This window comes from Budorcas taxicolor, chromosome 5 (genome assembly GCF_023091745.1).
Source record: "Budorcas taxicolor isolate Tak-1 chromosome 5, Takin1.1, whole genome shotgun sequence".
NCBI lineage: Eukaryota > Metazoa > Chordata > Mammalia > Artiodactyla > Bovidae > Budorcas > Budorcas taxicolor.
Genome location: NC_068914.1, coordinates 18016955 through 18030716, shown reverse-complemented (window position 1 = coordinate 18030716; position 13762 = coordinate 18016955). Strand labels below are relative to the sequence as shown.

At 50.7% G+C, this 13762-nt stretch overlaps 1 protein-coding gene across 1 annotated transcript in view; it reads left to right on the top strand.

Annotated features, from left to right (window-relative positions):
* The window catches only part of CDH23 (cadherin related 23), a 388293-nt gene that overhangs the window by 115693 nt on the left and 258838 nt on the right, over positions 1-13762 (top strand). Inside the window, exon 6 of the mRNA XM_052640480.1 lies at positions 10914-11108. Coding sequence (XP_052496440.1) covers positions 10914-11108 — 195 coding nt within the window. The remainder of the gene's footprint in view (positions 1-10913; positions 11109-13762) is intronic.

Below are 13762 nucleotides of genomic sequence, written 5' to 3'. Positions count from 1 at the left end.
GTAATTATATTCCTCCTTTTAGCTCACACAGCATTTAGTGTATGCAGCATTATAATTATGTAAATATTATTCACAGCTGAGCCACATAGTGTACAGTACTGTCATTATATTTCCAGTGTAATTATATTCCTTCTTTTGCTTTCTGTAGAATTAATAATTACCTCTTTTTGTTTGTTTGCTTAGTGTTCTATAAACCTATCATTTGTTCACCCCTAAATATTCTGACATAATTGAATACCACCTCTCCGTGTATTAAAAGTGTATTGATTTTTAAATTCAGTTTATGTTTTTCTTGGCAACAGTCTCCCTGGAGCATTCATCCTCCTGCTCCATCTGAACTGGGTATGCTCTGGCTTGCTTGCTATCCTGGAGGCTGAATGGCTAAAGGGGCCTGATGTAGGGTGTGCATAAGGGAAGAAAGGAAGTCACTCAAAGTCCATTTTTGTTTCTCTCCTGCATTACATCTCCTGTTACATGGGTTCCCTAATATCTTCTATCTCAGCTTCTGCCTTCATTTTCGTAGAATACACCCTTCATTAATTTCATGAATGAGAATTCATGGGGAATTTTTAAAATTTTGTTTTGAAAAATATATTTGTTTTGCATGCATATGTGTTGATAGTTTGGCTGGGTATAGAACTCTAGAATAAAAGTAGTTTTCCTCATATTGTGAAGTCCTTTTTCCTTTGTGTTCTGGCTATTAAGAACTTTGGTGCCATTTTTATTCTTGGCCCTTTGATTGTGGCCTTTTGTTTTCTCTTTGAAAGTCTCTAGGATGTTTTTTTAAAATACTCAGTGTTTTGAAATTTCATCGTTTTATGCTTCAGTGTGGAACTTTCTTCTGAACAGATAGGGTCTCTTTCCATTTGGAAGCATGTCCTTCAGTTCTGGGAGTTTTCTTATTTTACTTCTTGGATAACTTCCTCCCCTTTAGTTGCTCTGTTTTCTCTCTGGAATCCCTGTTAGTTGGGAGTTGAATTTTCTAAACTACTCTAATTTTCTTACTTTCCTCCCCTGTTTAAGTCTCTTTAAGTTTTGTCCTAGTTTTGGAGAAATTTCTTTATCTTCCAACTCTTCTGTTGAGCTTTTACTATCTACTAGCTCGCTCTTCTTCTTGAAAGATTATTTATTTCAAAGATGCTGTCTTGTGTTATCTCTCTCAGTTTAGTTCAGTCACTCAGTCGTGTCCAACTTATTGCGACCCCATGGACTGCAGCATTCCAGGCTTCTCTATCCATCACCAACTACCAGAGCTAGTTCAAACTCATGTTCTTCGAGTTGGTGATGCCATCTAACCATCGTGTCCTCTGTTGTCCCCTTCTCCTGCCTTCAATCTTTCCCGGCATCAGAGTCTTTTTCCAATGAGTCAGTTCTTCACAACAGGTAGCCAAAGTATTGGAGCTTCAGCATCAGTCCTTCCAATGAATATTCAGGGCTGATTTCCTTTAGGATTGACTTGTCTCTTTAAGCATGTTAAAGATATGTGTTGCTACTCTTTTTTTACTATTTTCCTCTCTGTCTTTCACATTAGAAGCTCTTCTCAAATGTTTAGTGACCTTTAGTTGTCTGTTCATATTTAAGAGTGAGTTCACATTTACCTGCCTGGAAGCTCACTAAGCCTATTAGGACAGGGCAGGAAGGGAGGTGGGCTTCCCTGGAAGCTCAGCAGGTAAAGAATCCGCCTGTAATGCAGAGACCGTGGTTTGTTTCCTGGGTCAGGAAAATTCCCTGGAGAAAGGATAGGCTACCCACTCCAGTATTCTTGGGCTTCCCTGGTGGCTCAGATGGTAAAGAATCTGCCTGCAGTGCGGGAGACCTGGGTTCCATCACTGGGTTGGGAAGATCCCCTGGAGAAGAGAATGGCTACCCACTCCAGTATTCTTTCCTGGGAAATCCCATGGATAGAGGAACCTGGCAGTTTACAGTCCATGGGAACACAAAGAATCAGACATGACTGAGTGACTAAGCACAGCACAAGAAGGAGGGTGCTGCTTATTAACCAGTGGACTTGAGAGTCAGGTGAGGACTTGAATTTGTGTGTGGGGGGGGTGGTATTCAACATGTTAATATTTTTTCTCTCGGGCCAGTTTTCCCTATCTCCTGCCTGGCTATCAGCCTTCACAAGGCTGAATGATTATAAGAGGCCTGATTGGAGATGGGAATGAGGGGAGATGCAGCTTTTCACTTAACCTCCCAGTTTTCAGTGCCTCTTCCAGCTCCCAGTCTGAGTCCAGAGCCTGACTACCTCAGCCCCTCCAGAATGCAAACCTCATAGCTTCTGTAAGAGTTGGGGAAGGCATCTGGGAGTCTTACCACTCTTCTTAAAGATTTGCAACCAGTCTTCCTGTTTTGAGCATCACTTTGTGTCTCCACTTCCTGAGCTTTCCTGAGATTCTGAGACACTAGCCAAAGTTTCAGCTTTCCTTTCTCTCCTAAGGCAGTTTCCGGTTGCGTCTGTTTCCAGGATTTTGTTGACACCTCTCATCTGTTGTCACCTCCTTTCCTGTTCTTTTTGCCCTTATGAATATATGCATTTTAAACTTCCATATTGTCATTTTGGTGAGGGGTTGGGACAAAAGCAGAAATCAGTGGGTATGTTCAATCTGCCATGTTTAACAGCAAGTCCTGATTTTGTTAAAACATTTATTGAATGCCTTCTATGTGCCAGCGACAGTGCTAGGACTTCAGAGGTGGCTTAAATCACAGAGAGAAGGGGAGGATCTAAGGAATGTTGAAGGAAGACTTGACAGCCTGGGGATTGGTGAGGAGTGGGAGGCCAGAGAGAGGGGCACATCTGGCAGGTGAAGACACTGGCAGAACTCGGGGATTCATGTTAGAGTCATCCACTGGGGATGGAAGTTAGGTAAGCACTTTGATGCAGGTCTTCCCAGGATTCAGGATAGACAGTATGGAGCCAGAGGCTGAGAAAGGAGCAGGCTCTTGGAGACAGGAGAGCACTGAGCTTACTCCATGGAGAACGGAACAGCTGAGGAGTCCAGCTCAGTCCAGAGAAAGTGCTTGAGCCACATTAGGGTATCTGGGGCTTGGGGCCCAGCCCTGTGAGGCTCATTCTGCCCACAGAGCTGGCACCTCCACCTGACATTAAGCCCGGCCCTGAGGGCAGATCTAACACCTCTTAGAGTCCAGTGCACATCGTCTGGGAGAGAACAGACACTGGTCGACAGAAGAGATGTTGTAACTGATCTCTTCCAGACTCCTCTGCAGAGAGAGATGCTGGAGCATGTGTGCACGTGTGTGGGTATGAGTACATGTATGGGTGTTTGTACACACCGTGTGCCCTCTCCCTGACCAGAATGAGGGCACCTGAAACATCCACGGAGGCCCAGTAGGCACCCGCCTCTCCTGGTTCTCCTCCTTTTACCAGTTCTCTTCTTGGACCTTGCTCTCATCTCGTGCCCACACAGGCCTTCTTGCTTGTTTGAGAAAGAAATACGGCCCATATCTCCCATAGACCTCATTTCTTCTCCCCTATAAGCTGGAACGACAAAAGCCTCCCAAACTTCATACCATTCCCAAGCTCCCCAGTAGGCCTCGGCTCCAGAGTCATAAGTGAAAAAAAACACCTCTTTGGCATCAGTGGAGACCAAGACATGGGCACCTCCACTTTGCCTGGCACCACCTAGCCCTGCCACCCCCATCAGAAATGTCTTTACTTATAACTTTAAATATTCTAGTCACAGTGGGAGCCCATTTTCTTCTCCCCAGTGAAAGTGTGCACATTTTGAGACCCTTCTTCCTTCTGAAATTCTTTTTGGGCTAAAACTCCCTACCAACGCTCTCTTCCCTAACCCAGACAACTTGAATCTACCATCTTCAGGCGTGTCATCCCCAGCCCTTCTATAGAGGAAATGAACCAGTTCTGCTTGAGTAGGGGCCCTGAGCTCACTCTCTACCCTCATCTCCAGGGTTCCCCAGGTCTGGGGACACAGAGGTGACCTGATTTTAAATCCTGCTCATCACTTAAAGCTGTGTGACTTTGGGCCAATAGCTTCATTTCTCTGAGGTTCCATTTCCCCATCTGGGAAAAGGAGGTAATGAGAGAAAATCTGTAAAAATGCTGACAGGTGAAGGGTTGAGTCCCTGCCCTGCCCTGCCCCTCCTCAGGGACCAGCAGCCCAGCCTCTGAGCTACAAGCTCAGTCCAGGAGGGTCTGTTCACCAAGGCACTGGCACCTTTTCAGAACTCCATCTGTCAAGAATTTATTACTAATGCATTTTATAACAGGCTTTATAATAAGATATTAAAGACTGTGGCAGCATCTAGCAAGCATTCCATAAATATTAATAACGCCTTTAGAGATGGCACCTACGGTGGAAACAGTTGGGCCTGTTTCGAAGTTTGGTCTAGGACTGAGAATAAATCTCATGGGCGGGGAAGGGGGGTGCACCACAAGCATGAGAGGGTATGGTGGGCTTTTTTCTCTCTCTGATCTTTCTCGTGCTGCTCTGGATTTTCTTACTCCTTGTCTTTTGTTCACAACTTTCCCTCTAGAATGTCTCTTTTGCTCCTTAAAGTTTTCCTTTCCTTTCTTCCCAACTTTTTTCCCTCTGTCTGTTATCACAGACTCTCTCCGCCGCATCCTCAGTCCGCTTTGGCCCCCAGTTCTGCCCCTTTCACATCCGCCTTGATCTTCCTTCCGCCTTCCCGCTTCTCTCCCTTCCCCTTTGTTTGCAATCTCTCCATCTCTGTTTCTTCCACCCTCCAGGCTGCCTGTCTGGCCCTCTTCCTCCCTCGCTGCCCCTGCACCCCTCACCCATTCCAGTTAGCACCCCCGGCCACCTCTGTAGAAACGCGGCTCACACTGCATGTGAGAAGTGAGCTATTTATCATCATTATTAACGAACAAGATCCCTGGAATGGTAGAACTTTGCCAGAGTCTATTCCCTTGTCACCCCAGGAGTAGCGAAAAGATTTATTTGTCTCTGAATTGCACAGGGTGGCCCGTTTACAGCAGGTCCATCAGGAGTGATGCGGAGCTTAAATGGGGAGTGGAAAGAGTCCGGGGCCTGCCCGGTCTGTGACCTGCATGGAGCGGGCCTCTCACTGAGAGGGACGGTCTGGTAGGGCAGGAGACTTGCTGGGGACTATGCCTCACCACACTCCCCGGCCCCCAGGAGGCATGGGCAGTATACTTGAGGAGATGTCCCAGAAGCTGTGAAGGAGAGGACGGGGCTGGACAGGGGGTGCCGTGGAGGAAGGAGCTCTGGAAGCCGAGCTGAGACAGAGAAGTGGGCTAAGAGGGCTGTCTCAGGAACTGGAGTAATCACGTCCTGTGCAGCCTTTCCTCCGGAGACCAGCTGCTCCTTTCCAGCACAGAGGTGGACCCAGAACCACATTCCACAGTGAATATGCAGGGAGAAGTTGCCCTAGAATGGGGCTGCCCCACCCCCAGCCGAAGTGGGCCATTTGGCCCTACTTTTTCATGGCCCTGACCCATCTGGCAGATGGTTCTGTAGACCCCAAACTCTAAGGCCAGACGCTATAGAGGCACTGTCCCACTGGTCCCCTGACTCCAGGTGGGCAGAAGCTGACTCTCTGGGGCATCTCTTCTCCAGGTCTGTCCTGGATGATTGTGTCAGCCCCATGGTCAAGCTCTCCCAGACCTACCCCTCCCACCCCACATGCTCACTGAACTTCACAGTGACCTGAGTGGATTTGCATGTTAAAAGGAGTGTCTGGGGACACTTGAAAAGAAGACAGAGCCAACATTCATTCATCCAGGCCTCTCTCCTCTCCCCATGTTACCTCTTGTGCCTTCAGCAGTCATGAGCTTTGCTTTCTATGGCCCAGCTGTGAGCGTGAAAGGGCCAGATCCCAGCAGGTGAGGGACAGGGTGAACCATCTCAGGACCACAGCCAAGGACAGGAGGGGAGGCCCAGACAGGTTCTGCGCAGGCTGGGGCATGGGAGGCCTCAGAGCCCTCGTCTCTGCTTTCTGCTTTACCGGTGCCCCATGCTCATGGCTGACGGGCCTCCTCTACACCTCTGTTTCTGTGTGACTTTCAGCCTGTCATGGGACCCACTCTATCCCAACCAGGTAGCAGGAATCTTTCTTTCAAGTTCCCATGGAAAGTGCTTTAATTTACAAGGCCGCATCTGATTGGCCTGCTTGTGTCACGTGTTTACCCCTGGACCAACCGCATGTGGCCTGGGCCCAAAGTCACTTGGATCCATCCCTTTGGTAAAAAGAGCATCTCTGCTTGGAAGGAGGGTGGGCCAGGACGCAGTGGGTAATGTCTCTGGGTAGGGTAAGTAAAGCACTTGAGTTAAGACACCTGATTTTCAGGCACAGCTCTGCGATTAACCACATGTGAGACAGAAAGCTTGGAAGTGCGCCCTCTCACTTTTCCCATCTAAAAACTGGGGAGACTGGGCTGGATAATCTCCAAGGTGCCTTCCAGCTTCCACGTTCAAGCCATCTTTTCCCTGAGTGGTGCGTGGCCAGGCCTGGCCTCCGTGCTCAGGAGCTCCTTGGCCTCCAGGAACCCCTCCCACCCCGCCTTCAGATCCCACCCCTCCTCTCACATTCTCCAAACCCACTCTGGAGGGTCTTCAGAGGTTCTCCCATCCTGTCTGCAACAGCCGTGAACCAGTCAACAGAGGTGTTCTCTTCCTGAATTCTGATCTACCTATTTGTCTAAACTTGTGATGAAGAGATCAGCCACTTACCCTGTTTCTAATCCCCCCACACCACTTTAAATAGGCTCATCTCATGCCGCCTGTGATGGTATTTTATTACCGCAGTAATAATGGCAGTGACCATTTATGAGGATCCCTCAATATTGCCGTGTGCCTGGCTCGGTGAGAGGTTTTTCCCCCACACCTTGGCTCATGTAAAAGTTTCTCACTACCCCAGGAGTGGTCGGTAGTGTTAACAGCTCCACTTTTACATTTTCCTTTACATAGGGAAACTGAGACCAAAATAATAGATGTAACAGCACGTGTCCAAGGTCTCCACCCAACAAGTGAAAAGGCTGGGGCTCAAACAGGAGGTCTGACTCAGAGCCCACACTCCGAGCACCAAGTGTTAACTGCCTACGGTGTACTTGAAAATCCAGATATGCCCGGCCCCATGGAGGAAATCTGCTTGCTTTGAGTGTCAACCTGTGAACGTATCCAATGTTTCTGGGAATAAGTAGCTGGGTGCTCCAAGAATTCCCCAGTGTATGTGCTGGTGAGAGTCCCCTCCCCGCCATTTCCCTGATAGAGCATGGTGCCCAGGATTGGAAATGCAGGAGGTCAGCATTCTTTCCTCTCCAGTGGCCTGTCCCTTCTAAGGGAACGGCTCCTTGTCAGGCCTATTTAAAACCTTTTCTAAGTTATGCAGAAGTTAAATGGGTTTTCACTGCAGGGCATGAAACATAATCCAAGAAGGTCAGACACAGGACCATCCCTTCCTTTCCCTCTTTTCCTGTCATCTTGGAGCTTGCTCTTAAATCCTCTGACCAGATGCTCAGAGAGCCCTCGCCCCAGACTATGCAGTATGGATGAGTGAAATGTCCTTTCCTCCCCAAGGCAGGGGGCTGGAGAGCTGACATTCTCGTGGGAGCTGTCTCTCTCCTCTGGGCACTGGCTACATGTGGAGTGCTCTCTGAAGTGCTGTCCAGCTGCCTCACTGGGGGTTGGTCGCCCTGAAATCAGAACATGTCTGTCCCTCTTGTGGCAAGAGCTACAGGCTGCAATGGCATGCTTTGCTCTGGAGCTTGGGGCTGACACTGGCACTCCTGAGATGTGTATGCTGGATGTAGAGAGGGGGAGGAGGGAAGAGAGAGAGAGAGCTGTAGGTTAGTTGAGAACCTCATAAAGATCTCCTCCAGACCAGTCTCCTGTGGATGGCATGTTGGGATGGAGGCTGGCATTGCTGAGCCCAGCACCTGGGGAGTTCAGTTTCTGGGCCTTTGAACATGTGGCTTTGGGTAGGTCCTTTGCAGAGTGCCTGTATCCGTCAGGGTCCCCCAGGAAACAGTTCCAATAAAGGCATTTCAGTGAAGAGACAACTTCCAGAGGGGGAGCAGGGCTAGAGCGACACTAAGGGATATTGAGGCTCCAAGGACTAGCAACACGGGGAAGTTCTTTCTACTCTTAGGACTGGAGGGGCAAGGGGAAGGGCTGGAGCCACTAAAACCTGGGGCTGGAGGGGAGGGGCTGCTGGGTTGGAGCTGGAGGGACTGGGAAAGTATACTTCAAACCCTTTCTCCTCCTGCCTCCTCCCCAAACTCTGAGCTCCTACCAGCCCCTCCCGTTGGCAGCTTGGGAATGCAGTGCACTGAGGCCACCCTGGACTGGGGAGGCGGGCAGGGGGTGGGTCATGGCAGAGAAGGGTACTCGGTGGATCTGTGGACTGCAGACAGGGAATGTCCGGTGCAGTATCATTAGTAGTCATGGTGCTTCTTTATGCCTCCCTTCCCTACCCTTGAAGATGTTCTTGTCTGCCACCCTATAGAAGGCATTCAGACAATAAAATCACAACTGCCATCTTCTACGCACTTAATATATTCTGGAAAGTTTATACTCAGGAGCTCGTGTACTCTTCACATTAACTGCATGAAATATTATTAACTTTGATGCACAGAAAGGGATTAAAGATCAGAGAGATGAAGTAACTGGCCCAAAGACACACAGTAAGACTTAGGTTCCAACAGAAGTCTGTCCATCCCTGAAATCTAGCACTAGTCCCCTCTGCCCCCTTGTACACTTGAATACTTTCCCTCTTTTGGAGAGAAAGAGAGCATCTGTTTTCCAAGCCACTGAGCTGGGTAGGGCAGACCTTGCAAAGGCAAAGCAGGTTCAGGAACTCAGAAGTGTAAGGGAGTGTTCTGGTTTGGAAAAGTACAAATAGCTCTACGTGCCAGGAAATAGTAAACTGATAAAAAAAGATACTTTATATGATCTTAGCCAAAAGGCTGGAATGTGACACCTGCCAGGAAATAAAGCGAGAAGGAGACAAGACCAGACTATGAGGCTTGTATCCTATGCAGAGGGGCATGGAGCGTCAAGGATGGGATGGAGGAGAGGGGTCTTACCTGTCTGCCCCTGTCTTCAGCGTGGGTTGGAAAAGGATAGGATGTAAGCCTGTCCATTCAGGTGGACACTTGCCCGGTGATGGGGGAGGGGCAGCACCCTCAGAGAGAAACAATGGCGACTCGGTGGCTTTGTCCTCTGGAGGCCCTTTCCAGCCTGATCAGAGGTCTTACAGAGAACACACTTGCCTCCAGCAGATAGCCCTGGGGAAGGGCTTCCAGTATGCCTGAGACTGGTCTGCAAAGAGAGAAGCTTCTCAAGGTAGTGACCCAGGTCATGGGCAGCAGCACAGAGATGGGCAGCTGTGTGATGCCTTCCTTGATAGGAGCCCTGCAGGTATCAGAAGGTACTCAGTCACTGTCCCAGTGTAAAAAGATCACACAGGAATGTTGACTCTGCCCTCAGGGAACTTTCAGGCCAATCCCACGCTCTGCGCTAGAGGGTACCGCCCATGCTGGCAGGTGACCTCAGCACTGTGTGGAAGACTTAGGGGAAAAAACTGCCATCAAGGTTTACAGAAGTATTTAGAATAGAGCTAAGAGATAGGCTTAGAATGAACTATACCTGAATTTAGGGTCTTCTTTGCCATTGCTTAGCTGTGTGACTTGGGTGAGTTCCTTAACCTGTCTGAGCCTTGGCTTCCTTTTTGAAAGAGGAATCATAGCAAGTACCTAGAAAGCTACTTGGCACAGAGCTGATGGGTGCCGCTCACAGCACAGTCAGTGAGCGGGTGTAGGGATTGTTTCTTCCTGCCTCTGGGCAGAGTCTCCTTAGGTAGCCTATCTTCTGATGTGTCCAGAGCTCACTGAGTCAGGAGTAAATTTACTCACGCAGAATTTTGCAGATGTGGCTTACCTGCCAAGCATTGTGGTGGGCACGATCGTGATGAGAGGCTGACAGTTGGGCAGAGAATGCAAACAGGTACTTAGAATACAATGTGCTAAGATGCTGTCATAGAGATTCGTCCATGTCTTCCTAACTGATGCTTACTGGGCACCTGCCATGTGGCAGGCACCTGCTGGGCCAGGCAGATAGAGCTCTATGGCTTCTATGGAGCACATGTGCAGTGAGAGACAGGCACTGACTGGGGAGTTACAGAGGAATTGTGGGTGATGAAACATTCCAGGGTGCTATGGGATTCTGAATATAATAGTGGCAGGGGTGGGAGCATGGTAGGGGCTGACCCGCCTTAAGGGTCTGGAAGGCGTCCATGAAGAAGTTACATTTAACCAGAAACCCCAAGTCAGAAAGGGGCAGGGGTCTATCTATATACACAGTGTGTAGCGAAGGGAATCATGGAAGGCTCCCAGGAGGTGGTGACATTTGAGCAGGCTTTGTGGGCCTCTCTGGTTACAGGCTGCTGTGGCCCAGGGATGTTATGTGGATGCCCCACCCCTAGGCAAGTCAAGAACTTTCTGTGGGCCAGCCCCACCCCAGACTCTATGCCACCTCCCCATATTACACATCTCCCAGCTCCCTGTCCTTGGAACCTCCCAACATGTAGACTGCTGGCTGCCCTCCAGAGCAGCCCGTGCCTGAGGCTTGGGCAGCCAAGGGGCACCTAACAGAGAAAGCAAAACTGCCAAGAAGCAGGGGTTTGGGGACCAAAAGGCCCTCATCTGGAACTTCAGGATAAGCAGATCATCTTTGGAACTGGTGCTGTTATAGCCACCAGGAGGCCATCAAAAACTGGAAAAAAAAAATAGATATAGCATTTTAAATTCCTGTGAACCCTTTTAGAATAAAAATGATGAAGCCGCAGGTCTGGTTGGCTGGAGGGACGTGGTTAATGGGCTTTGGGGGAATAGTCACTGATGGAGGCAGCTGCTCTGAGCTCCAGCTCACCCTTTTATTTGCTTTGTTTCACCCCAGAACACACCGGTGGGGACGCCCATTTTCATTGTGAACGCCACGGACCCTGACCTGGGCGCAGGCGGCAGCGTCCTCTACTCCTTCCAGCCCCCCTCCCAGTTCTTTGCCATCGACAGTGCACGCGGCATCGTCACAGTGATCCGGGAGCTGGACTACGAGACCACGCAGGCCTACCAGCTCACCGTCAACGCCACGGTGAGTCCCTGTGCCAGGGGCCCAGGCAGCCAGGTGTCAGCCTCCTACCCTCAGAGAAGGCACAGGATGTCAGCCTCCTTTCCTGCTAAGCAAGGCTTATAATGGTGTTGCTGATGATCATAACAATAACAACAGCTGATGTTCCTGAGGGTTCATGCTATGTCCCTGGTGCTGTCGGGAGCACTCGAATGGATTGTCTCCTTTAAACCTCACAACAATGCTATGGCCCATTTTACAGATGAGGAAACCGAGGTGCAGGAGCAATTCATCAACTTGCTCACAGACTCCAGCGCCTGCACTGGTAACCCCGTGGGTCATTCCTAGTGCAGGATGTCCTCTCGCTCTGAGACACAAGGCGGAGGTGTCAGCCCAGCTGTGTCCTGACACCACCCAGCATGCAGGAATCAGAGAGTCCAGGCATCCTGGCCACTGCGCTAGAGCGGTGATACTTACATAGAAGGGAACACCCATCTGTGCCAAGCACTGTGCTTGGGTCCTGGGAATTCCAAGATGAATTAGTCAGGAGAGGGACGTTCAAGAGGAATAATTATCCTGTTTTATAGCTGACACTGTTGAGACACAAACCGAGGAGCGGTGGGTAGCAAGAACCCAAGCCTGGGTTGTCCAGGGCCCTGTGGTCAGGAGTCTCCAAATCTCCAGAACGTCATAGCTGCGCGGCCTCTGTCACCAGCGGTTGTGGAGGGGCTGGAGGACAGGCAGGCCACGGCCTCAGCAGGGTTCTTTCCTTGCACGTCCCTCTTCCCCTCCTGGCCACGGCCTCCAAGCGCAGCTGGAGCCTTTAGCTGGCAGCAGGGCGAGAGCTGGCCTGTTGGTCCTTAGACTTCTGTTTCCAAAGCTTAGGCCAACTGTTAAATCACAGGAGTCCCTCTTGAGCCTCTGGGACTGATTAGCCTGACCCACAGCATCCACCACCTGGCCCGGGTCACTGCAGGGGGGCTGCAGTAGGTCTGTGGGCTCTACTTGGCAGATCACAGAGCTCAGGTCCCAGGAGAAGACACACTGCATTGGGGCCAGGGGCCAGTTTGAAATATGAGGTTCCCTCATGATTGGACAAGATCCAGAGAGGCCCCCCAAACCAGGAAATGCACACTTTTTCTTTCATATCTGGTCCAGGGATCCTGGGGAGGCCACTGCAGATGATACTCCTGTTCTTGCCTTCTCCCCTGGTTAAGTGTTGGTTCCGTGGGAGGACATGTGTGCTGCTATTTGTGAAACTGACATCTGGGATCAAGGGGACTTATAAGACCGGAATCCACTTTTGGGGCACATCTGTATCCTTCCGCACACCCTGGCACACTCAAGGTGGTGCCCCTCCCACCACTCTCCATTTGCTTACACTGGGGCCCAGAAATGCACAGATGCTTGTTCTCTTTTTCACTGTGAACTTGTCCCCATGGGATATTTTCCATCTGCAGTGAAAATGGCTTCAGGCTGGGCCAGTGGCGAAGAGAGCAGAGCCGGGCATAGGCACGAATCTGGGTGGCCGGGCCTGTTGAGAGGCCTGGGCTCAAGCTGGGATAGTGAATGTGGTTAAATTGCCATCAATCTTCCAGCGACCAGGCCTTGAAGCTGAGGAACAGGAGGGGCCCTGGAATGAACTCCGTTAGGTCTTGGTGGTTCCCCCACCTGATGCACAAGTCCCTCTCAGGGCTGGCACTGTGCCCTTGGCCACTGGGCATCTCCCCAAGATTCTCCCATGTGGCATCGCAGGGAGCATGTGGGTCCCCAGCCTCCGCTGGGAGGGTGGTGGGTGGGGAAACATGCGACTCCCCTGGGAACAAGTTGCTGAGACCTGTTGGCGCCAGAGTGACATCTAGAAGCCTGGCCAGGTGCCTGCCTGCCAGATGTGCCCACTGCCATCCCCTTTCCCCAGCCATGGAGTCCAGGGTGGGCTGTACGGGGGCATCTGTGGCAGAGGCAGGGCTGCAGCCACAGGCGTGGGACAGGAAGGGCAGGTGCCAGACTGGACAAAGCCAGCTGCCCACAGAAGCCTGTAAGAGCAAATCATAACCATTGGCATCTGCAGCCCCAGAGGTCAAGGGCCTTTCTGACGGGCCTCCCGCTCTGGCCAAGTCTGCCTGATGCCCATGCCGGTCCCTAGGTGAGAGCTCTCACCACTCTCTAGGGTGGTCCCGAGCCTGGGCTGTGGGCCCCATCATCCTGGAGGCTGGGAGGCTGTCTCTACAGTGGTTTGAAGGGACACAGCTCCTCCTGCCTCCAGACTCTCCCCTACCTTGCTGCAGCCATGACCCATCCTCAAAGCCCCTCCTCCGTCTCCCTGGCTGCCCCTGAGTACTCTTTAGGACAACCAGCCCTTCCTTCTTGAAGGCTCAGAATCTGTCTCTGGAGGGCAGGTGCAGGCACTGGGCTTGTAATGTGGGGACTGCCTTGCAATGTTCACATCATCCCAAACAGACCAAGGGAGATCTAACCTAAGGACAGTCACTTCTCCAGTCCCAGAACAGAGAATTTACAAGGTCTAGAGTCCATAGAAGGCAATGGTACCCCACTCCAGTACTCTTGGCTGGAAAATCCCATGGACGGAGGAGCCTGGTAGGCTGCAGTCCATGGGGTTGCTAAGAGTCGGACACGACTGAGCGACTTCACTTTCACTGTTCACTTTCATGCATTGG